Here is a 23,953-nt window from a genome sequence, read left to right as displayed (position 1 = left end):
ATCACCTGCACGCAATAAGGCAGTAAGAGGTTTGCATTGGTAATTATGGCAGTATATAGCAGCCATCTTGCTGGCAGCAGACAGCTTATGACCTACCAAGTTTTCAAAACTCCCTGAGCATCGATTTATTATACAGGATAAACATTTAATGCCAAAATTTAACACCTTAATCGTGCTGCATATCTACTCGATCGTCCCAGTGTCTTGAAAATCTCAGCAACCTGCTGGACAAACACGAACGCAAACCGTTCCCTCCAAACACCCTACAGGAAAAATTCATCACATTTTTCATATCCAGGTGTGCCCCTATGTCACCTAGGGTTACCACTCTATTCCCATTGGATATCTTGTTCTATTTTTTCTCTTTACAGAAGAAAAAATGGACAGGAAACTTCATGCTGTGACAACTTCTGAAAGTAGTTTCTATGTTTGTCCAAAAATCCCCATGGCTTTCTTATTTTTCTCTTGTCTTGAATTTTTTTGGGTCGTTGTAAGTGTTCTCATTAGCAGACAAGTCTGTCTCGTTTTTTCGATAGCGTATATGCCCCTAAGTCATAGATCTATTTTGGGTCGGAGGTGGAAAGAGTATACTTGTGGATATCTTTTCATACTTTTCTCTCTCTCTGGTTTTGACTTCTCTTCTGCCACATGCCTTAAATGCAGAACTGAGAACTGAAACTTTGCATTAGGCTTTGTATCAAATTGAAGCTGAAGTGCTTATCATCATCCTAGAAAACTGCAACGTTCTCTATTAATCTTAAAAACTTAGATTCATCGAAAAAGGAATCTTCAAAACTTAGATTCATCGAAAAGGGAATCTCCAAAACTTAGATTCATTGAAAAGGGAATTTCAAGAAGTTTCATTTCAGAAAGTTAAGAGTTGATTGCAGGCCTAACTAGCCTATGTAGGTAGAGATAGCCTAGCATACAATCATATTACTATTAAAGTGTATTTATCACAGCCTAATATGGGAAAAAAAATATTTCAAAGAGGGGCCAATCTAACAGACTCAAATTTGACACTTACCCCAATTCCTAAAGACTTGAGCAGAGCCTAGATATGTCAGTGTCTGGCTGTGCCTATAGTACAGAGCCTAATGTAGTCTCATAGTGCAGACACTATTATGCAAAAACAACTTACAAGGGTTTATGCCTGCAAACTAGGCAAAGATCATCTTTTCCATACTCTTAAATTTCTCCCAGAATGTACATTTTTTTAAATAGTAATGGTAGTATAGTTACAACTGTTGTATTGCTCTTTAAATACCTAGTAATTGTGTTGAAGGGATATATTTGAAAGGCTTGGTTTTCACTGCTTGCATCTGTCACAATGAATACTGATGTGGTCAGCTATGTGTGTGACCATGGTTACCAGTGAAGCAATAACAAACAACCATCTTGGTTTCATGGGGAGGACAAAGTGCAAATGAGGTTACTTGGCCATTCTAGCCCTCTCTCTCTTTGTCTCTCTCTCTCTCTCTTTCTTAACCACTTTATATTTCTCTCTTTCTCTTTCTTTCTTTCTCTTTCTCTTTCTTTCTTTTCTTTCTTTTTCTTTCTTTCTCTTTCTCTCTTTCTTCTTTCTCTTTATCCCTTGCCCTCCTTCTCTATCTCCTTGATTTTTGCTTGCTATGCTCGTGTCTTTGATCCTTTTTCTTCTATGCATCTTTTTGTATTTTCCCCTGTTAATACAGCTCTATTCACTTGTTATCTGTGCTTCTCTGTATTTGGCTTTATATGTGTGCCATCCCCTTTCTTTTGACATTACCCTCCTCAATCTCCCCTTCTCTCTCTCCCCCTCACTCTTCCACTCTCACACACCATCTCTTTTTTAAAATAAAAATGATAAACATAAATAGTTGTACCCATTTTTTGTTTTGTTAAATGACCAAGTGCAATGGAACACCCAAAAGTGCATTGGGCAAGACTAAATTACAATAATCAGTAAATGGCCTGCAAGTTTTTAGTGTTGATTTCTGCAATTTCCCCCTTTGACAAGAGCCTCTTTTTTCTGTTTTTTGTGGAAGCATGGATTCTTGAGCCATGATGCAAGGTCTTGACATTAGCTTTGCCATGTTTGGGTAGATTTGAGCAGATTACGGTGGTACATTCAGCCAAGGTGAAAAAGCAATTGACCACAGGTGAACTGGACAAGGTGCCAGTCGAGCCACCTGCAGTGCGCTGATAGAGGGCTGACTTTGAGTTTGAGAGAGGCATTGAGAGAGAGAGAGAGAGAGAGAGAGAGAGAGAGAGAGAGAGAGAGAAAGCGAGAGAGAGAGAGGGAGATAGAGGGAGGGGGGAATAGACAGGCAGAGAAAAGAAGAATTGGAGAGAGGAAGGAAGAGGAGTCGAGGTTCATCAAGAGTTAGAGAAAAAAGTTTGCCACAGACAGAAAAAGATATGAAGATAAATTGATAGCAAGAGACCGAAGAAGAGATGAAGAGAGAGAGAGAGAGCGAAAGAGAGGAAGGTAGAGGAGTAGGGGTAAATCAAGAGGATGAGAGAGGGTGAGGAAAAGAAGACAGAAAGTATACAGACAGATAAGATATCAAGAGAAATTTATAGCAAGAGACAGAAAGAGGGATGAAGAGAGAGAGAGAGGTGGGGATTCTCTTAGCATTTTGATTCAAATTTGATGTACATCTATAATAAATTGGAAGGAAATTACTAAAAGAATTCTGATTTTGAATTCAATTATATGTTATTTTTCATTTCATTCTTAATCACAAATGAATGATATGCTGTAATTGCGATTGAAATGACCAGAGAAACGCTTGACTTGGTATCAAAAGAGCATCAAATTATTAGCCTTATTGCACAAACAGGAGATAAACTATCACAAATGGATATGTGCACTTCATAAAGGCTTTGATATTGAATGCATACGTTTAGATTAATAGAATTATAGAAGTACATCATAGAAATAAGTGAAATAATTGTACAAACACATGAAAAGTGCACCGTGCTGAAAAACTTTTCAATGACACAGGTTTCGTAATCCCTTTCCATAATGTAGCTCCAGGCATTTCATTCTTTCTGGGAGTTCTGGTACCATCTACCCATAGAGAGGGGTAAATCCGATGAATGAGGATCTAAGTAGGCACTCAACACCAAGTAATGCTCTAAATGCCACAGATAATGAGATATGATATGATAGATAATTGGGATGTTAACGCTATAAAGCACGCTGAAGATGTGTGCTCGTCAGCTAAAGTGCACTCGCCACTGCCAGTAACCAAACATGAAAAACAGTTCACCTATGTCTTGAAAAACAACGCGCATCGGAAGCTTACAGCTATGACGATTCAAAAAGACAAAGATTAAGAATGACTAAGATGAATGAATTAAAATGTGTTACTTGGTAACCATAAACAATTGCATAAAGCCTGGATTAGGCGGCGATTTGGATACGATTTTCACCCTGATTAGCCCCGTTATTCATGTTCAGCGCCCCATGTCTCCCCTCTCCCATTGTTGGAAGGTGGAGCTAGGGCGCAACGAGTTGTGGTTTTGAATCTCCAACTTGCAGGATCATCATCTTCATCCTTGCCAGAGGGTTTCTTCATAGAAACTTCATTCTTATTTTGTAAATGGAGTCGGTGATTCGAAACAGGTCTGGATTATAAGCTAATTTTTGAGAAATAAATCAGGCTTTTCTTTTCTAAGTTGATGAATTGTCCACATGCGATTGGGGAAGCAAGGAAATTAATATCTGTTAAGATGAAAAGAAATATTTGGGTGGCATTTCCATATAGACTGCCAAATATGAATTTCCCATGGTAATATAGAACAGAGGATGTTTCAACTAAGTCAGAAAATGTTTTTGAAAATCTGTTTGGTAAAAAAAAAAATGTATGATTAAAGATAATTGATACCTTTGACTTTTTAAAGTCTCAACCACAAAACCTACTGCAAAATACAATGTAATCCAAACCTTGTCTCTTGGTCATTGTCCTGGGACCCCAGTTCTCTACTACACCATTGGTGATTATATTAATGTTTTCGGTATTTATTACAATTTAAACTTGTGAAATCTCTGAAATGGCTGCATTTACACTGCAAGCAGAAACCGTCGGTTTTTCTCACATTTCTCTGTTTCGTATCTAAGCAACTACCCATAAACATGATTTTAAAAAAAGCGCCTCTAGTGCTTTTTTTTTCTCCAAACGCCAGCAGAATCTTCACTAGCATTTGCAATGTAAATGCTTTTTGGTCACATGACTTTTGCTACAATGCTAACATATACAGGGCAGTAGCAAGTGGCACATGGGCACAACTCATTAATTTTTTTTTTATCAAACACCGACAGTTTCTTATGGGTTTTTCCAGTATTTTAAATGGCAGTCCAATAAAATGTTTTTGGAAGTGTGTAAATGGGCCTAATGTTTTATCCTTCATGGCTACAAGCTGAGGTCATCTCGCACCTACAGACTGTCGTTGGCCTTAGCACTCAGCGGGCCATCCATCCCCGGAGGTGCCGACGAGGCAAGCAATCCTAGAATTGCGCCCTCGGGGTTGACGAATGTTTAGCCTAAGCTGTCTCCCTAGACACCCCTGGGTGAACCTTGAGCCCTTTCACATTTATGGAGTAAACAATAGCGATCTCTACAATCTGCATTCTCTCTAAAGTGTCCATTTCATATTCAATTTTTATCTAGTTACATTAGGCCTGTCCTTATCAGCTCGAGTTTGCCGAGTAACCGCTTTTTTCAGACTTGGGATATTATACCGAAGCTCAAAACTGCATCTTCACCAGACTCGCCAGACCAATACGCTCATCACAAACTAGCCCGTTTTTTCCCAAATAGCGGGATATTTTGGAAACAAGACCAACCTTTCTCAGGATATTTTCCCAACCAAATATCCCTCTAATTGCAACTGCGGGCTGATGAAGACGCAAACACTATGAACATGACAGACAAAGAAAGCGTTTAGAACAGGCATATTCACCTGTTCTACACATTTTTACATAATAGCAGTGGATGTTCCTTTATCTACCTGAGGAACTGTGTATTTTGTCCGCCTTCTTTGTCCGTCATATTTATAGTGAAATTAACTGGCTAATTTGCGATCAAAATAGTTAAAATAGCGGATTATTTGGCAAACTCGAGCTGATGAAGGCAGGCCTATTCATGAGGCTGTTTTTCATTTGGATTATGTACTATAAGTTCAACAGCATAAAGAATATTTTTTTTTCTTTAACTTCAAATGTATCGAATAAGCTGCTATCAGAACATAATTTGATCAGGGTTTTTTCTTCTTCTTAAATATACCTGTGCAGTGTTTTATGGTTAAGCAAACATTTTGACATCTGTTGTGGCCGATTTAATGGGTTTTTTTAATCGATGCAAAACTCTGTGTAGCCTTGTTGTTTCAGTCAAAAATAGTGTGGTGGACTCTTTTGTTATACTGTCTGAAGAGTGAGTGAACTGTTTGGTATGGTTTGAGTAATGTCTTGTGAAGGGTGGCCTGTGCCAGTTTTGTCACAAGAGGGCGACATTAACTATATTTTGAAGCTACCCTTCACCTTTTCATGACATATCACATGCTTGTAGTTTGTCAACATTATCAAGTTGACTTTCATATTTAGCATGGATGTTCAATGAATTATCCAGTTATTATGATTAAGTGCAGGTACTTATGTATGTAAAATTTTATGAAATGAGGTTTCAATATCATCAAAATTCATTGTATAACATTATTACAAAAACTATTCTTTGTTTACTCAGATAGCTTTCCATCAATCATTTTGACTTTGTTATTATTGTCATCTTAATACTCATTCTTGTGATTAAGTATTATAATCATCAAAAGCAGCATGGTCGCACTATGATTGTCAGGTATTATATTGTATAATAATTAATTTTATCTCTCTCTCTACTTTCCTTGTCTCTCATGTACATCCAGGTCACAGCTTATCACCCAAGCAGCCCCTCCCATCCACGTCCCCTCATCTGCCCGGGATCACCGGACCTCTCTCGCCCTCTCTGGCCACTTCGCCCCGCCCGATTTTCCGGCAGCCTTACCCCCCTAGCCAGCGCCCCAGCAGCCGCCCCTCGCCGGGCATCACGCTCCAGACCCTCCACCCCATCCACCAACGGCAACTCAGCCTCAACGCCTTGACAGCAACCAATAACAACAACAATAACAATCACTATGGCAACAAGGGCCTGGTCAAGACAAGAGGGCTGGCCATGCTGGACAACACCTGCCTCTCTCCGTTTGATAACCTGGAGAGGGCGCTGTCTGCACATTCCATCACAGAGAGAGGTAATTAGACAAATGCATTTCACATTTTCATTTGGGAGGGATCGAGATATGTACTTACAAGTTATTCATTGCAGCCTCTTTAAGTGTATTTTCCAAGAGCAAATACTCCCTTTGATGATAATCAATAAGACTTTAAAATCAATTTGATGATAATCAATAAGCCTTTTAAAGTATTTTGTACAATGAACAATAGCATCATTAAGAGGAGAAATATCTTAGAGCTTGTACTAAAATTAGCTTCTTAAAAGTTGAAATCTGTGTATGCCATATTCTATTTTTTTTTAGCCATACAGGATACAGTCATAACTTACAGTATTTCTCTTTTTTTCTCTCTACCCTTACTACTTTTGTCTCTGTCTTCTATTTCTGTCTCCCTCTCTATCTCTCATTGTTTCTGGCTCTCCCTCTTTCCATCTTCATCTCTATCCATCTCTCTCCCTCTGTCCTGTTTCTTCCCCCTGTCTGTCTTCTCTTAACCACTATCTTCCCTGCCTTGCCTGATGCAGGTCTTGGTAATACAGGAGGGGACTTCCACAGCCCTCTCTTGACAGTCGGACCCTCATCCGACGACAACCACCTCCTCCAGATGAGTGCCATCGACCGATGCCCGAGCCAGCTCTCAGCGGTCTATGCCGACGGCGCCTCGTGATCTTGGGGCGGAGGCATGCACAAACATTTCACAAGACAGTGCATGTATTGTTAGTGCTTACATGTACTTTATCTGACTCCTGCAAAAGCAATGATATGATTGGTCAGCAATTAGAGGACATACAGCTTCAAGTCCTGTCCAAGAGAAGTATTGGTAGCCAAGGATGTATGCCTTGCCAAAGGGTACAAGTGTACTGCCTGGGTTACGCCGTAGGGATCTTGGTTAATCTTGATGAATGCCGATGGTGTGAAGTGCCATGGAGGGACTTGGATGGAAGATCATGTGGATATGGGAAATCTAGGTTTTACAGAATACAAAGACTGTTGTAATGGTGTTAAATAGCAAACACACACAGTTCAATGTGTGTTCTCAAAGACATGTCTCATGAAACCATGCGGATCTGGTAATATCAGCTTCTGCCTTTGATCAGGTAACTAAATGTTGGCACTCTACACATTCCCAAGTTGGAAGGGATCAGGAGTATAGAGGCATAATTGAAGAGGACGTCTGCTCCGGTAGAAATTGTGAACACCCAGGCCCTGATGATGTTGATGATGATGACGAAGCAGATGAGAATGATGATATCAATGGATCAAAGGAGTACACAGTGATAAGATGAGGAAGACAGTTTGTCCATCAAAGAGAGTAAAGGCATTCAAGGGACCTCTCTACCGATGATGTATTGAGATGTGTAAATTACTTTCATTGGTCAAATTCGAAGAGAAAGAAAGAGTACTTAGATTGATTCCTTGCAGTTAGAACTTCTATTCCAAAACCTTGATAATGTACTTATTCAGTTTAGATGAAATATCTCTTGACACCAAAATTATATTATTAATATAAATCATGATTTTCAGAAAATTATCCCGTCCTATTTCTTGTCATAATCATGCAGAATCATCCATTTTCAAAACATTATGTTACTGGTAATTTTAGTGAATATTGAGAATAAGGATTTTCCACTGAATGTATCAGTTTTATATATATATATATATATATATTTTACAATGATTTTAGGCTCATAGCTGTCTCCTGTAATCATCAGCGTCAGGTCTAACAATTGATCTGAAAGGTTTATGCATTTAATGTCATCTTTCGTCCTCGGTACTTCATAATTTACTTTATTTAAAAATCCGTCCATATAACTATGTCAACTGCCAAATTATTTCTTCCTTGAACCATAAAACATACAATCAAGACCAATTGAATTGTAATAATGTTTATATTTTCATACACGTTACCTCAAGTATATTGTATTCCATCACTTCTAATTCATATGTGAAAGAGGCCAAATAGTGCTTTGTACTTGAATAAATTTGCAACTGCCTTGAATAATTATTCCAATAGATTTATGACAGTTAGAGATGATATTTCAGTATGATCCAACAAATTACCTTGAATTACTATTTTCAGGTCTGTGTTATTGATTTGAAATAATTTGTAAAATTATATTCATGGATTTCAAGGAACAATGAATAAATGTTATCATAAAGAACTAAATTATATTTTGTAGTAATGTATTTCATTCTCATATTACAGACAGATTTATGAATTATACCTTGTACACAGATGTATTCATTATCAAAATCGTCTGTTCAGAACTAGAAGGGTGTTAACGCTGTGTTAAAGTGTAGGAGTTTATAGCCCTTCTGGCTCCAAACATAAGAAACCACAGTAAAAAAATTCTGTGGGTCAAACAAAATTGTATTTTCAAAGATATTTTTAGATCATAAGAATATTCTTATTTATCAAATTACCTGTAAGTTCCTGAAGTGACTTCATTATCAGGGAAAATTATAATGTAGTGTTAATTTTTATATTTGTCAATTTCATATCATTGTAAACCATGGCTGCATAAAAATATAGGATTTAAGAATTCATATTGTATCACTATATCATCCAGATGTCCCTATCTTTATACATTTATAAAAGATTAAAAAATCCTTTAAATATTTGTGGACCTTTTATAAAGGACATTCTTTTTAGATAAGACTTGGTTGATGCCAACTTTTCTTGCCCTTATGTACATGTAAATTTAAATAAATTCACAAACCCTTGTTTTTATCTGTTTTTCCTTTCTCTTGACACAAATATTTTCTAGTGTCTAGCTATCTGCCACAAACATAACATTTTTTATTACCATAAAATGACAATACGTTCTTACTAAGTATGGAACTGTATGATATTTAGGGTACAAGGAATAATGTAGATCTCCCAACAGATATCTAACTGAAAAATGTATTGTGAGCTTAAAAACAAACTCAGAAATACATTGATAGTTATTAGTGTATTTTTTTCATAAGGGGTTATGTCATTGCATTTGAAGGGGTTTTTTTTCTTCTGTTTTACAAAATATTAGTGATTAAATCTGCAAAGCATTTGGAAATGGGCAGGTTTCACTTATGATCTTTCAAATGATTTGAAGGTTACACTCCTATAAGCCCACATACATGATCGCCTATTGGTAAATTATTGTCAGTTTGAGAAGTATATCTAAGAGATGCCTTTGAGAATGAAATGAATAGCTCACCAAGATGTACAGTACAGTGAGTGATTGAGACACCACCTTAATTGCTGAAACACCTTGTAGAAATGTTGTGAAGGAAAGTTAGAAGTTTGCTATAGGAATATGTCAAAATGTAAGCATTGAATATTGAGGGAGAAATGTATCATATGCACTGTCAAAAAGGCCTTACAAAAGTCCATAAGTACTTGTATTTTGTACCAAACTTTGTACAGTAAATTCTTTTATAAGTATATAATTGTATATATGATAAAATATATATATTTACTGAAAATTATAGATTTATTTCTCATATTTGTGTTGATGTTTTTCTTATTCAGTAAATGTTTATTTTTTATTGGTATATGAAATACCTGAAACCTGTTTTATACATTTTACAATTTTCTCACTTTTTTACACTTTACTTTACAATCAGGGGCTTTTTCTGTTGAATTTCTTAACAAGTTATTTGTTTTTTATTTCTCTCTGTTTCAGCATATGATGTGTTTAGTGCTTGTTGTACAATCAATGTGTTTTTGTATACATGTATATATAGTTTGTGTGTCCTTTTTTGTTACTCTTTTTTGTATATTGAAAGAGTATGAAATATGTGCCTTACATCAAGGTATCTGTTGAATCCCTTATCACGTTCTCTGTCCCAGGATTACGCTGTTGTAATTATATTTTGTCACAATGCTCTGTACTGTTATTTGATGTAGTGCTTATGACCAGAAATGTTTGCAGTTGAATGAAATAAGGACAAAGTACCAATGTCAGTGTAAACGCATGGATTGAGAATGAAATGAAATGAATTGTCTGGCTCCAATCAACTATTTTCAGGTAAAATTGTTTGTTCTATCAATTGAGATATCATATGATTTGCAATTATTTTTGTACTTTACTTTCTATGTGATATATACATGCAGTATGTAGCATATACTCTCAAACAGCATATTTCTTGACACGGTTCTATGTGCAAAATATCACATTATTGCATTTGTCAAGAAATACTTTTCAGTGCTGATGTTGTTGAACTCAGTCTTGGTGGAAAATACAGCTGATTTAGGATATAGTTATATCATACACAAGACAAACAGCTTGTAGTGTCAGCCTAGTTTTGTAAAGAAAATCGTGCTGCATTTTTATGTGATACTCTTGCCTTGTTTTAAGATACCCATTGTAATCTCCAAAGTTCCATTTACTATATGATCTCTCTGTGGAAATACTCTCCTTTATATTTTTTCCCTTCACATTGTGCGACTGGCAAAAGGACGACACCAGAAAAATCTACTGCTGATGTCCTGCTGCTGTTCACACATGGATTAGATTTATGCAAACTAGACAGTGCTTCATATAAAAATGCCAAATTCAAAGAAGCCTTTTAACATTCATAGCATCCAGTCCCTTTTATAAAACCAATATGCACTGAATGTGCACAAAGGCTTTGTTATTTTATTAACATTATCATTTGTACATCACCTTCTTATGTGTTTGTTATTAATGTGGTTTATACAAATATGTTTTGAAATATGAACAACTCTACAGAAATAAGTGTTATATAGTATTGTGTGAATATAGAGTGTTTTTTCTTCATTTTTTTTTTGGTAGAACCTTCACTTAAAAATGTACAAAGTTTATGTTGCCTAGAGTGTATTTTTTAATACTGTTTTCTGTTGTGTAATATTTTAAACGGAAATATTAAAATATGATGTGTGATCCAAACAAGTTGTTGCGCCCTCTCTCACTGTCTTATTGACACATTTGTCTGAATTGCTTCTTCTGGTTCTTGTTAACCCATTGCCTATGGGAACCAGGTGGTTCCTGTATTAAGTCTATGCGAATGAGAGAATTCAGTACTCAACGGGTTAAAATGGTTTTAAAGGGTGTTATGATACTGATGATTGTGATCTGGTAGGCTTGATACAGGACCAAGGAACGGTTAGTCCAATATCCTTTCAGAGATTTACACACACAACTTATTGGCAACACTATAATCTATGTAATTCAAGGAGAGGGAGAGAGATAGATAAACAACAAAAAAAAAAAATATATATATATATATATACATATATATATATATATATATATATACATATATATATATATATATATACATATATATATATATATATAAAGAGAGAGAGAGAGCAAGAGATAGGCAAAGAGAGAGAGAGAGCAAGAGAGGGGGGGGGGGAATGAAGAAGAAAAAGGCCCAGGACAGAGAGGGATGAAGAAAGGATTGACCGCATGGCTTTGTTGTGTGGACTGAGCTTTTTAATAGGTTCCTCACATTTCACCCTGTATAACCTTCTATTCAGTTAATTTCGACGTCTTTTCAAAGAATTAATTGTATAATGTGACACTTTTCTTTTAGTATATTTCATATTACCGTATGTTCTAATTTTGTCAATTATGTGATTTCTTTTTTTGTGAAATGTGAAACAAATAAACTTTAAACTTTAAACTTGAAAGAGAGTGAGAGAAAAAGAAAGAGCGAGCAAATGAGAGAGAGAGAGAGAGTCAGAGTACAGAGGGATGGAGAAAGGATTGACCACATGGCTTTGGTGTGTGGACTGAGAGAACTTGAGAGAGAAAGAGTGAATGAAAGAGAGACAGAGAAAGAGGGATGGTTCAAAATTAGCACTTTATAGTATCAACACAGGAAAATAACCATTTTGTATTATGACCAACATTAAAACATGACAACGTACATCAGTAGTATGTTGTGTATTTTCTAATCAATATTTATTTGATTACCGTAGTACTCATTCATGATTTAGTCAGTCAGTATAAAAGCCATTTCAAGCCAAAGCTATCACATTTTAAAAACATTTGAATACTGGTACATGATGAGCGAATACTTAGACAATTGCTACATAATTGTTAGTACGCTACATCATTGATAGTGCAAGCTATGAAATTGAGTCAACGAGATGCATGTACTACATGTATCAAGTTCAAGTCAATATAATTAATCAACAGGTGAGAGAAAATGTGAGAGAGAAATAAAAATGCAGTAAGGCAAATAGAGAAAAAAAATGGGAGCGGAGATTTCTGTTATAAAGAGAATGGGATGAGAATGAAAAAAAAAATAAAAGCAATAAATAACAAAGATAAACAGCTTGAGATAGAGATAAATATGAAAATCTTTACAGCTTGCGTGTGAAAACTCAAATAAAATTATAAAAAATTACGAGATGAAAAACAACAGTAAAAATGAACTAACATTTCAAGATGCGATACATAATAAAACAGTACATACAGATTTCATAAAACAGTACATACAGATTTCATAAAACAGTACATACAGATTTCATAAAACAGTACATACAGATTTCAGAATACAGTACAACAGTTTGGCGAATATAAGTATAAAGCTAAAACATTGGTTCACACTTGAATCTCTAAGTGTTTTTTTTTCCATTTTAGTTTAGTACTGATAATTTTGCCCTTTTTTCCTACAATTTAAAACAAACCAAAATTACATAATTTATATGTGTCATTATCAAAAAACCTTAAAAAATAACATCTCATTTTCTTTGGCAAGCTGCTTCCATGGAAGAAAATTCCTTTGAATCAGTACTTTTGGAAAATGGAAACTTCACAATATTTACACTGTACTGCTGCAGAATGCAGATTAACATTATAGACAATTTAACATTAATAATTTCTGATTTGCTTGAAAAGTGAATTGTATTCCTAAATAGGCCATTAGAAAAACGACAGGATCCTCAAAAGAAAACCTGCATGACTTTTCAGATTCAGATATCATTCTGAAATTCCTAACACTTTGATAGAACAGTTTACTAACACATTCAAGATTATAGACGTTTGTCCTTCTTTGGACCTAGTGACAAGGTTTACCCATTAACCTGTTATTAATGAATCAACTACAATACTTGAAATCTAGTCTGTGTACATTACTTGTTGCTATGTCGGGAAGCTTTCAGGATGTCAAGAAAAACCTTTCTTTAAACAGTATGCACAAATATGTTATTCAACCGGTCTTTCAGTCCTAGTCCTGAAAAACAACAAATTTCAGCTAGAATGGCAATGAAAACAAATGTTATTGTCCAGATAAAAGAGGTGAAGTTCTTGGAAAGGTGGCAAATAATTTGTGAGTTTTTCAATCACTTTATGACAGTGTGGAAGAGAAGCGTAGAAAAAATGTCCCCTGAAAAGAATAAATGCCCGGAGGATGCCTCTTCAAATGCCCTTAACAAGTAACAGCTAATGGTTGTGGTCCACACTTTCATGCAACATGATTGTGTGGTCCCATATACACATTTCTGTGTACAGCGCATGCGACTCTATGCAAGACTAGCCCAGTTACAATCTTGATGATTCCAAAAAATCCACAGTATACATCAATGTGTATGTGCAACATGCATGATCAACCTTTCTAATCGCTTCCACATAGTTTTTTTACATGCATTAACTTGCAGTTTTTGCATGGCCAGTACTCAACTTTATCTTGAAATACTTAGAAGATTCTGTCATTAATTCTATCATTCTATTTAGAGAATTTTCTTTAAAAATAGACATATTATCTACAAAGGTACAAAAATATATGGTAGAACCAAAGAACAATTAACATAGATCTGCAAAGCATTAAAAACATGACATGACACCTAAATGTTCTCTTTTGTCTACTAATACTATGGCTAAACACACGGCTTAATTGAATAAATGGAAGACATTAATTTTAACATCATAACTAGATAACAGATTAAATACTCTACAGAATAAATATATATAGCATTTGCTAAAAAGATTCAATTCAATGCTCAAATTACCAATCAAATTCACATTACAATAATCATCACTAAAAGGATGACATACTATTTGGTTCCCATTTGGGAGAGGCAAATAAAACCGAACTTAAAAGGACAAGTATTCTCGTGGAATATAAATACCATCTGAATACTAGTGATTGACATAGGTAAGTGAATCAAAGTGAATACTAATTGCCAGTAAAACAAAACAGTTACAATTAGAATACATAGATGAACAGACATTAAGAGAGAGAGAATAAATTTGTCCTCCAAGTGTAATGGAAAATGTACTACAAAATTACCATACTATTGCAGCTTTCAAGAAATGTCTGAAAACACATCTTTTCCCAATTTCTCTCTATATTCCTCTTTGTTTGTAAGTATTTTTTTTTATGAATAGGGGCTTTAAAATGACATTTTATTAGCAGTATTATTGTATGATTTTTCAAATCTTAGAATAAACGTTTGATGAATAACATTAATTGTTGAGTACTTTGCCTTCTATCTCCAATCCAGGTCAATGACATGATATTTATCATTCCAAGTAATACAAATCACTGCAATGAATGTCTTAGAAAAAAACATACAAACATACTTGTATGTGTCAATAATAATTGCACTAAAAGTAAAATACAACTCCACATTTGTGTTTTTTTAGCACATGATACTTTAAGTATGCTTACACTACAATTTCAAAGAACTACCAGGTATAAGTACTTTCAACATTTTGCCTTTATGTTTCTCATTTGCTATGCTCTTAAACAGAACTTTCTACAAGCAAAAAATTATGTTTTTCCTGTAGTTACACTGTAGCTGCAGTATCACACTTCTTTTCCTGACCATCTAAATATTTTCTAAAAGCATGATAACAAAACAGGGTAGGATACTCCATTTGATTAAGTTTTCAATGTTAAAAATGTATTCTTAATCAACCACAGACATTTAAAAAGTAGGGTACAAGAAATATAAAATAGGGATATACCAAGAACCTGAAAGTGGTGTGTGTGGATGCATTAATATACTTGTACACTAAAAAGTAGTCAATGACCTTCTCATTGGGAAGAATCAACATTTAACAAATCTATTTTCTACAACTAAGTTTGTACAAAACTCAAGGACTATTCTCAGAATAGTTAAATGTTGCAGAATCTTGTACCCAATCAGACTACCTTAGTTTTAAAACAAGATATTTTATTTCAATATCTTTAAAAAAAAAAAAAAAACATAATTTATCTATAACATTCAAACCCACACATGACAATGTTAACAATTTGATAAAATGGGGATGAGCAAAGGGCCATTTACAAAATTATTTTGTTGAATATTATACATCGGTATAAAATGGAAAAGAATGATTTTCTTTTCTTAGGAAATACAACCCTGTATTGCATGTAGCTCTTTGATGCAATAGTACTTTGCAACGGGACATTGAAATATTCATAAAACTACTGTTTAGGAATATTTCACACAATTATTTTACCAACTATGCCTAAACTAACACAACTTGGGCTTCCAAAGACTAGCATCTTCTACAATGAATATAATCATTCCAACGTATCAAAACGCACTCCAAATGCCATATTCATTTACCGTTAAACAAAAAGAGAACCGACTCCTTGCAGGTTTTACGCAGTGTATGCTGATTGGAGGGACATGCTGCACTTCCGCATGGTGAGAGGAGGTTTGTTCGGAGGGCGAGATGACTCAGATGAGATTGATGCGGTTAGCTTCGCATTAATCCTTGACGAGTCATTTTCATCTTGAGAATAGAGTATTTCTCCTTGGTGAGGATCTTGACTGCATGGCGATGCGTTGCCATGGTAAGATCGTAGCCATTTACCTTGGATGGAGAAGGAAAAAAAGATGAAAAAATAAACAATTAGTCAAGAGTCAAGAATGACTTCCCGACGCACCAGAAGGCATTCGCATGCAAGGCTTATGCAAGACCTAAGTTTGACTTAGGTTATTGCAATATTATGCTATTCTATATTTTCCTCCTGCTAGCCTATAGGTTGATTTGACACATTCTAGACGCACACAAATTATTTTATAGGTGATTGCTATAGTTTGAATTAACAAATTTGGGTACATCCAGAGTTGGACGCCAATGTAATGTATACAGCTAGTGAAGTACCTGGTAGTGTTGGGCTCTTTTTAATCAATCAATCTAAAAACATATGCACTCATTATCAAACCACAGGAAGAAATATTTGCACAATATAAAACAGTACGGTACAATTGAAATCACAGTTTTTATTCAATGAGCATTATACAGTACAACAGTTTGTGTGGAGATTCAGTCTCCTCATCTAAACATACATTTTGTTGTTTACTTAATATATCAATTGTTTACATTGGAAGGAGCATGGTAGAGATTATGCCCCTCCATCTCAAAACCAATCACCATTCCACCATGTCTAAACTATGTCAAAATAGTGAAGGTATTCCTTATCAGAAAAATGTAGGTTTTACATTTTAAAGTTTTTACATTTTAAAGAGTCTACATATATGCAGGCCATTGTAGGATATCTTGCTGCCAATCCGTGTTCTTTCATGTTAGCTATAATCCATCAGGTTACTTGAGATTACATTAAAAATATATTAAAATTAAGAGTCTTGAATAGAAAAATTGTTCAATTTGATTCAATTTGGATAATCCTCCATCACATTAATATACAAATAATGATTAAAACAATTGAAATAACTAATCCTTGAGAGACTGAGAGTTCACTATGACCAGTATCCATTTTCTATCTGCAATATATATCATTTGTATTCCAAAAGGGAGCTAGAAGTTTCTAGAAACTACATACGTTTACAGTTGTTGTCACTGGGTATGTCACATTTTAGAAGATTTGTACAATGTACCTTCCTTGTATGAGATCAGCTTTGAAGTTTTGTTAATCTGTTTAATCCATTCATCTATCCTGCACAAACAATACCCTCTAATCAAAGGCTAAATTTAGTTCCATCATAATCACATTGAATGAAACTTGAGGGAACTGAATGAACAATCGAGTATCCTGTTCCTAAAAACATGTCCTTTTCAACGTCAGAATCCATTGTTAGGCATATCCTTCTCTTGATAACCACATTCGCCTTCATTATATTATGTTTACATTCCTGAATGAATAAACGAGGTTAATCTTTTCAAACAGTTGGAAGGGTGTGGCCATGTGAAATGTCACTGAATCCATACCAAGTAAAAGGACAGAGCCACATTCTTCTGAAACATTTAATTATTTCCTTTTCCTGGTGATTCACTTCAAACCTTACTTACTGTTGTGTTGTATTAATTTGTTTTGATTTTGTCTTTGCTGAATAAATAATAACAATAATTTGTTTTAATTCAAACAATGAAACAATACTTTTTGGTAGACTGCAATTCTAAATGTTTCTTCTGAAGCTGTTTTAAGGTTTGGAAACAGATAAAGGGTGCTGTTTTCCCTGTTTAGCTACAGGTACTTGTTTTCTTTCTTTCCTGGGACAAAATATGATGATGTCCATGTAACGTTGGTATGAGATATTACTACACATGTAAGATCAAATCATCTATTGATGATTTCTATGCAATAAATATATACTGTATATATAGTAGTGCACGGCCAGAATCATTCTTGTTTCAGTTGCTTCTTTTCAAAATAATTTTTTAATATACTTTTTTTTTTACCAGCGTTACATGGCCATCACATTTATATAACATAATTGGGTTGCATTAATAATGGTTTAATAATGGGTCAATAATATTGACTCACCATGAAGCTAGAGTCATTCTAAACATAGTTGGCTACTCCCTTGTGCTAAACTCAATTTGAGTAAACAAACATTCTTATGGTTGATAGGATCGAGACATACATGTAGTTTCCTACTTCTGGTATGTCACAAAAATTGCCACAACCCCCATACATAAACAGTACATCTTTTCAAAATGAACAAATATTTGTTCATTATTTGCTCTGAATGAGACAGGTTTTTTAATATTATTTAACTGAAATTAAACGTAAAGGTGAGCTTGATAACATGAAAAAAGGGTAGTGAATTTCATCTCGACTGTTGCAAATGAAAATAATGCCGAACATACATGATATTTTCTTCTACACTTTTTTAACCAAAAAAATAACCAAAGATGTGTTCATTTTGAAAAGATATACTGTATGTCACTAGGGTATCTCAAATCAATGTCATACCTCTAATAGTTTATCGCCTACTTGCAACCCTGCTTTCTCAGCTGGCTCTCCTGCAGCAACTCTCGACACGAAGATGCCCTGATGGAAAGAAGTATGTTATTACATTAAACTAGGAACAGAACGACATACATAGACATACATGTATGTATTAAATGTAATTTAATGTTTTTAATATTACCAGTGATCATATATTCATCATATAATGTATGGTTGGAAACTCTAAATGACTACCGAAAAACAATAACTTTTGGGGTATTGATTCATATTTTACCCTATTCACCGCATTGATCACATTGTCATAGTAATATTTTTATAAAAGAGAAATACAAAGGTGATAGCTGAAAAACATAACAAAGCAGTCAGCATGAATTACATTATAACTAAGAGTTGCTATCTATTCTGCATCTTTCTGATTTTTATTTCATCTTCATAATAAGTACAAAAAGCAAAGTGTGAATTATATTTTTAACTTATTCATAAACTCCTCAAAAAAGGTCTGAAATTCACGATTGAGCATTGATATCTCTTTTGCCTAGACTCTCTGTACTGTATAATCATATATGATTATAGCAACATTTCACTTTTGACTTGGCCGCATATTCAGGTGTACTGCACATTACATGATTACATAACGAATCATTACGAATGGGGCATCATTGTAAAGGGGAATAAATAGGCTTTTCAATGATACCAACATCAAATATGATAACAAAGTAACAAGAGAAATATCAATGCTCAAACTTGAATTGCAGATTTTTTTTTGAGGAGTTTAATAACTTTAGTTACTATTCTCCTACATTCTAATTCTTCTTCTCAGAATAAGTACTGTAACGATCCAACCTCACAATATTATACTTGTAAAATGACTTCCATGCTACCTGTCATATCTTTTATCTGAAACTTCTGAAAACATGCAGCTTGAATCATCCCATCCTTTCTTTTCTCAATCTTGTCTTATTTCTGTCTTTTCTCCTCTGTCTCCCTCTCTCTCTCTCTTTGCTCTCTCTCTCTCTCTCTCTCGCTCACTCCGAGATCTTGCATTCAACCAGCATATTTCTCATCACTTCCTTCACATTCTTCATTTATAGGTAAACATTATCTCGATTAACTTTATTCTAGAAGTACCGCTGCGAGTTATAGTCTGGATTGTGTGCGTTTTGTGTATAAATACCTGCTTACAAGCAAAAGTTTCTAGTTTGAAGAAGTCTAGTATGAACGGCTTCACGTATAAACACAACCGGAAGCATACGCGTACGTTGCTTCCGACACACTAGATCTAATCTATAAATCGTAGTAATATGCCTAAGAATTCATTATGTATGAAATATGTGATAAAGTTGTATATTTATTCAGATAGACAAACAAATTATCCCTAATATCATATTATTGTCTTAACAATCTCTTGTCAAAAACGTAAGAAAATTCGAATTTTGTACTTCTTTAAGTTTATTAACCAGGATCGGAATTCAGGTTGTGCGGTTGACGCGCATTATGTAAACAAAAAGTGAATCCCAAATTCATGCTATGAAATATTTGTTTGTTAAATTTCTGCTCTTATTACAAAGGAGAGCTTGAAAAATGTATCTTATGCCTTGTATAAAGTTTCAAATAAACGCATTGTAATGTTTCCATTACTATAGCAGTGTAACTTTTGGAATAAATAAGCATTTAATATTGAATTAATAAAGATTTGGAACTTTATAAGGACCGGTTGCAATGTGTACGAGCGCATCTAGTTATCTAGCTAGCTCTGTGCATGATCGCGGCGTTGCTTACAGCACGCGCATAGATTTCCCCCACGTACGCATGATTTCCCCCACGTACGCATATAGTGCATATATAAAATAGATTTTTCGGATTCGGGGCGATTCGGCAGAATCGCGCAACAAACTTGTCCAAACGTCGTCTCGCAAGAGCCGCCCAAACAAATTGGTCCAAACTTAACACTAAATTTTAAATAACATTGGCTAATTTTTAAACTCTCCTTCATAAACAAACAGGTATAGTTTCTTAAAGTTAATATAAAGTCCATTACCAATTTACAGTGTTATAACAGACAGATTTTATAAACATGAGTATTAACTTGTGTGTATATGTATATATTATATAAAGACTTATTAAATTTGTAACAGTGGCGATAATATTATTGATGTAAAGAAAGAAATAATTAAATGAAGTTTTTGTTTTTGTGTTCAAACTAAAATCTTGTCTCAAACAAATGTGTTCTTCTTTTTGAGTGTCAATTTAGTATTCCATTTACCTGTATTTCTATAAGTCATATATTTTGACTGAAACGAATTAGGATTTTATAAGATACATCGCTTCCTATCTCTCTTTCACGAGATATGGCCACAAATACCAGGCTCGCCGTGAGGGAAGGTAGGGGCGATGCGGTCGACGCCCTCAACGAGGGCGACGGCCGGTACAGTACATACAAGTTTTGTTTGGATTACATATTATTGTTATTTTGCTCCTTATTGATTTTCATTTCATAAGTCCAATATCAGTGTGAAGAATTATTATGAACTACCTTAAAGAAGATAATATTACCTGGTCATTTTTAATGAATGGATTCTTGGAGCTATCCTGGTCGATACCTCCAACAACACTGAAACCTAGCTTAGTGCCATCCTTGTGTAGTTCTAGTTCAATCTGAAGAGCAAAACCAAAAAAATCATGCTTTAAACAACTTTGTTGCAAATGCAAATGTTTTCATAGTCATGCGCATTTGACGCGAAAGGCTGGAAAAACAAACAAGGCATGACATCAGAATTATTTTTTATTTCAACAACGTGTTATTAAGGCGTTCGATACGGTGCCTCACCACCGACTGCTTCTCAAATTAGAATCGTATGGAGTTCGTGGGAATGTACTTGCATGGTTAGAGTCTTTTCTGAGTGGACGGCAGCAAAGAGTAGTGGTCAGAGGCAAGCAGTCTAAGTGGGGCAAAGTCCTGAGTGGAGTGCCGCAGGGCAGTGTGTTGGGTCCATGTTTATTTTTGCTATTTGTCAATGACCTTCCAAAAGTTGTCAACTCAAATATTTCGATGTTTGCAGACGACACAAAGTTGTATGTCCGTGCTGATACTGCAGATTTAAGAAAGCAACTTCAAGAGGATCTGTCACGTATGGAAGAATGGGCTGAGAAATGGCAGCTTTGCTTTCATCCTGATAAGTGTACTGTTTTAAGGCTTGGGAAGTTACCGGCAGAAGCCTCTACAGACTATTGTATGAAAAAGGGGACAGACTCTGTAACACTATCTGTTACAAAAGTAGAAAAGGACCTAGGTGTCCTAGTAGATTCACAACTATCATTTAAAGATCACATTTCCCAAACAGTTCTCAAAGCGAATCGAGTACTTGGAGTTATCCGTAGGACATTTATGTACCTCAATACTGATACTATGCCGTTTTTGTTTAAAGGCCTCGTTAGGCCCATTTTAGAATATGGACAAGCCGCATGGTCCCCATACAGATTAGGAGAACAGAGAATGTTGGAGAGCGTACAAAGACGTGCAACAAAGATTATTCCTGGCCTTAGAAATTTAACATACCAGGAGCGCTTGACCAAACTCAAACTACCAACTCTTGTTCACAGGCGTAAAAGGGGGGACATGATCGATGTGTATAAGTACGTGAATGGCTTGTACACTGTGCAAGAGATGCCCTTTAAGATGAGTACAGAAGATCGAACTCGAGGTCACTCTAGAAAACTTGAAAAGAAATATTCAAGGCTAGATATAAGAAAATACTTTTTTAGCAATAGAGTCGTGGAACTGTGGAACGGTCTCCCAGAAAACGTTGTGGCAGCTGGGTCGGTAAACTCTTTTAAGAATAGACTTGATAGTCACTGGTCAAAGAGTGTACCAGTAAGCCTTCTGTATGAGCCGGTCTAGGTGTTGTCTATTGTCTCATGTTATTACACAACCTCCTCCCTCCACAAAATAGCAGTAATCACGGAAGAATCCTGGATCGATGAACAGGCTTAGACCTACAACATCGTGTTTTAAAGTAAAGTAAGTAAAGTAATATAAAAGATATCTACTGGTAGGATAGACCTATGTAATATTACATTTTAAAACCGCACCACAGGACTCAGTGATATATAGTCCCTCAGCGCTGGAACGCTTTGTGGTAAAAAAAAAAGGGTTAAATTACCCACCCTACCGGTCAATATCTGTAAAATATTTATTGTCAATAATGCCCAGATCATTTTCCACAGGATTTGTTTCATTTAGAATTGATGCCTTTTTCTTCCTCTTCCTGTTTCCTTCTTCTTCCTGTTTCTAATCTTTTCGTCTTCTTCTTCTTTTGGTACAGGCCACCTTGTTTTGTTTTCAACTGTAGCCTCTACTCAGTGCAGTAATCTCTCAAATGCATTCTCCAACACAGTAGTTAAGAATGATTTATGGACAATAGACTACTAGGCTAGCTAAATCAAATGACTAATTGTGAGTCATTAAATCATGGGCACTTTCGCTTTCACACCGAATCATGTTCTTCAATTTTGTCTCAGGCAATGGATGGCGTGGGCTACTCAATAAGACTAAACACGCCCGGTGGTGTGACAGTACACTAGCACCCAATTAATTGTGAAATTATGCTGATTGTCCCATGCCTATGATTTGATGGAGCTGCATGCTGCAAACGCAGGCCGCAGAGCGCGGCGGCCGCCCCGTCGGGGGCAAGGCCAAGGCTGCATCGATGAGCGCAAGTCACGTCCATGAATAGATTACCGTACATCAATTTCGATTAATGGGACCAAAGAAAAATGGGTGTGTCTACAACATTCCACTCAATTCAAAGTATTAAAACAAATATTTGGTCCAACAAAATGAGATTGAAACATAAATATGCATATAGGGTCTATATCTTACAAATGGAACTCCTGTCGCAGGATCGAGATTCATTTTTGTGTGAAATTCTTCTCTCGTTCAATCAAAGCTGTAAATAAATTCCGACGGCTTTCGTGAAATGTTTGACTTCAGGTACGGCAACAGAGACAAATCATAAAGGAAAATAACGACCGAGAACCAGTTCACGGTTAGCACATTACTGCAATGACCCCGAATATCCACAGATCTTCATGAAGAGGTCCCACTTTGTACATTTTGAAATAACCACTCCTACAGCGAAGGCGGTGCTATATAAATAGTCTTTGTTTCCCCTTTTCAAAGAATACTTCCACCTGTGGATCATGGAGTGCAGTTGTTTGTGCATGAATGAATAATGATTACATAACTTTCATGAGCACGTATCCAGTATTTCGTATCCGTGTATTTCAAAATTTTGTTCTGCAATGACCTTTATCTGCTCATGCTCAGACTGCAACCATGAACTGGCTTTTATTGTGCAGCGTTTGCAAATACCTAATAATACTTCTTTTCAAGGGCTATCGATGCACTTTAAACTACTTCTTACAATTTATTTTTGAGATTATTCAATAGCTAGACATATTGTGTATTACTTACTTGTTAACGTTTGTTAACGTGTCAGTGAGAAAGACTTGACTCTTAAATAATTACCTAATTGTTTTCCAGATTATATATGGACGTAAGTGATATGTATTT

At 35.3% G+C, this 23,953-nt stretch overlaps 2 protein-coding genes across 2 annotated transcripts in view; one reads left to right on the top strand and one right to left on the bottom strand.

Annotated features, from left to right (window-relative positions):
• The window catches only part of LOC593964 (zinc finger protein GLIS3), a 47,920-nt gene extending 40,766 nt beyond the window's left edge, over nt 1-7,154 (top strand). Inside the window, exons 7-8 of the mRNA XM_030996320.1 lie at nt 5,908-6,270; nt 6,777-7,154. Coding sequence (XP_030852180.1) covers nt 5,908-6,270; nt 6,777-6,919 — 506 coding nt within the window. The 3' untranslated portion in view covers nt 6,920-7,154. The remainder of the gene's footprint in view (nt 1-5,907; nt 6,271-6,776) is intronic.
• A 5,455-nt stretch (nt 7,155-12,609) lies between these two features.
• Nucleotides 12,610-23,504, bottom strand: LOC764926 (tax1-binding protein 3). The gene is made up of 4 exons (XM_030996259.1): nt 23,261-23,504; nt 20,935-21,036; nt 18,385-18,462; nt 12,610-16,037 (listed from the first exon to the last, which is right to left on the bottom strand). Exons 1-4 carry the CDS (start codon nt 23,291-23,293, stop codon nt 15,921-15,923), a joined length of 330 nt encoding a protein of 109 aa, XP_030852119.1. The 5' UTR covers nt 23,294-23,504; the 3' UTR covers nt 12,610-15,920.
• Nucleotides 23,505-23,953: the final 449 nt, after the last annotated feature.

The sequence above is a fragment of the Strongylocentrotus purpuratus genome, unplaced genomic scaffold (assembly GCF_000002235.5).
Source record: "Strongylocentrotus purpuratus isolate Spur 01 unplaced genomic scaffold, Spur_5.0 spur5_scaffold_3, whole genome shotgun sequence".
Lineage (NCBI taxonomy): Eukaryota > Metazoa > Echinodermata > Echinoidea > Camarodonta > Strongylocentrotidae > Strongylocentrotus > Strongylocentrotus purpuratus.
The sequence above is the reverse complement of the archived record's forward strand: the minus strand, read 5'-3'. Positions and strand labels throughout refer to the sequence as shown.

Bases quoted from the DNA above. Each gene is read 5' to 3' on its own strand.
- LOC764926 (XM_030996259.1), bottom strand. From the start codon at position 23,293: ATGAATCTCGATCCTGCGACAGGAGTTCCATTT. The intron at 18,463-20,934 runs GTAATATTATCT...TCTTTCCATCAG, and splicing joins CATTCATTAAAAATGACCAG to GGCATCTTCGTGTCGAGAGT. The intron at 16,038-18,384 runs GTATGACATTGA...TCTCCATCCAAG, and splicing joins TAGGCGATAAACTATTAGAG to GTAAATGGCTACGATCTTAC.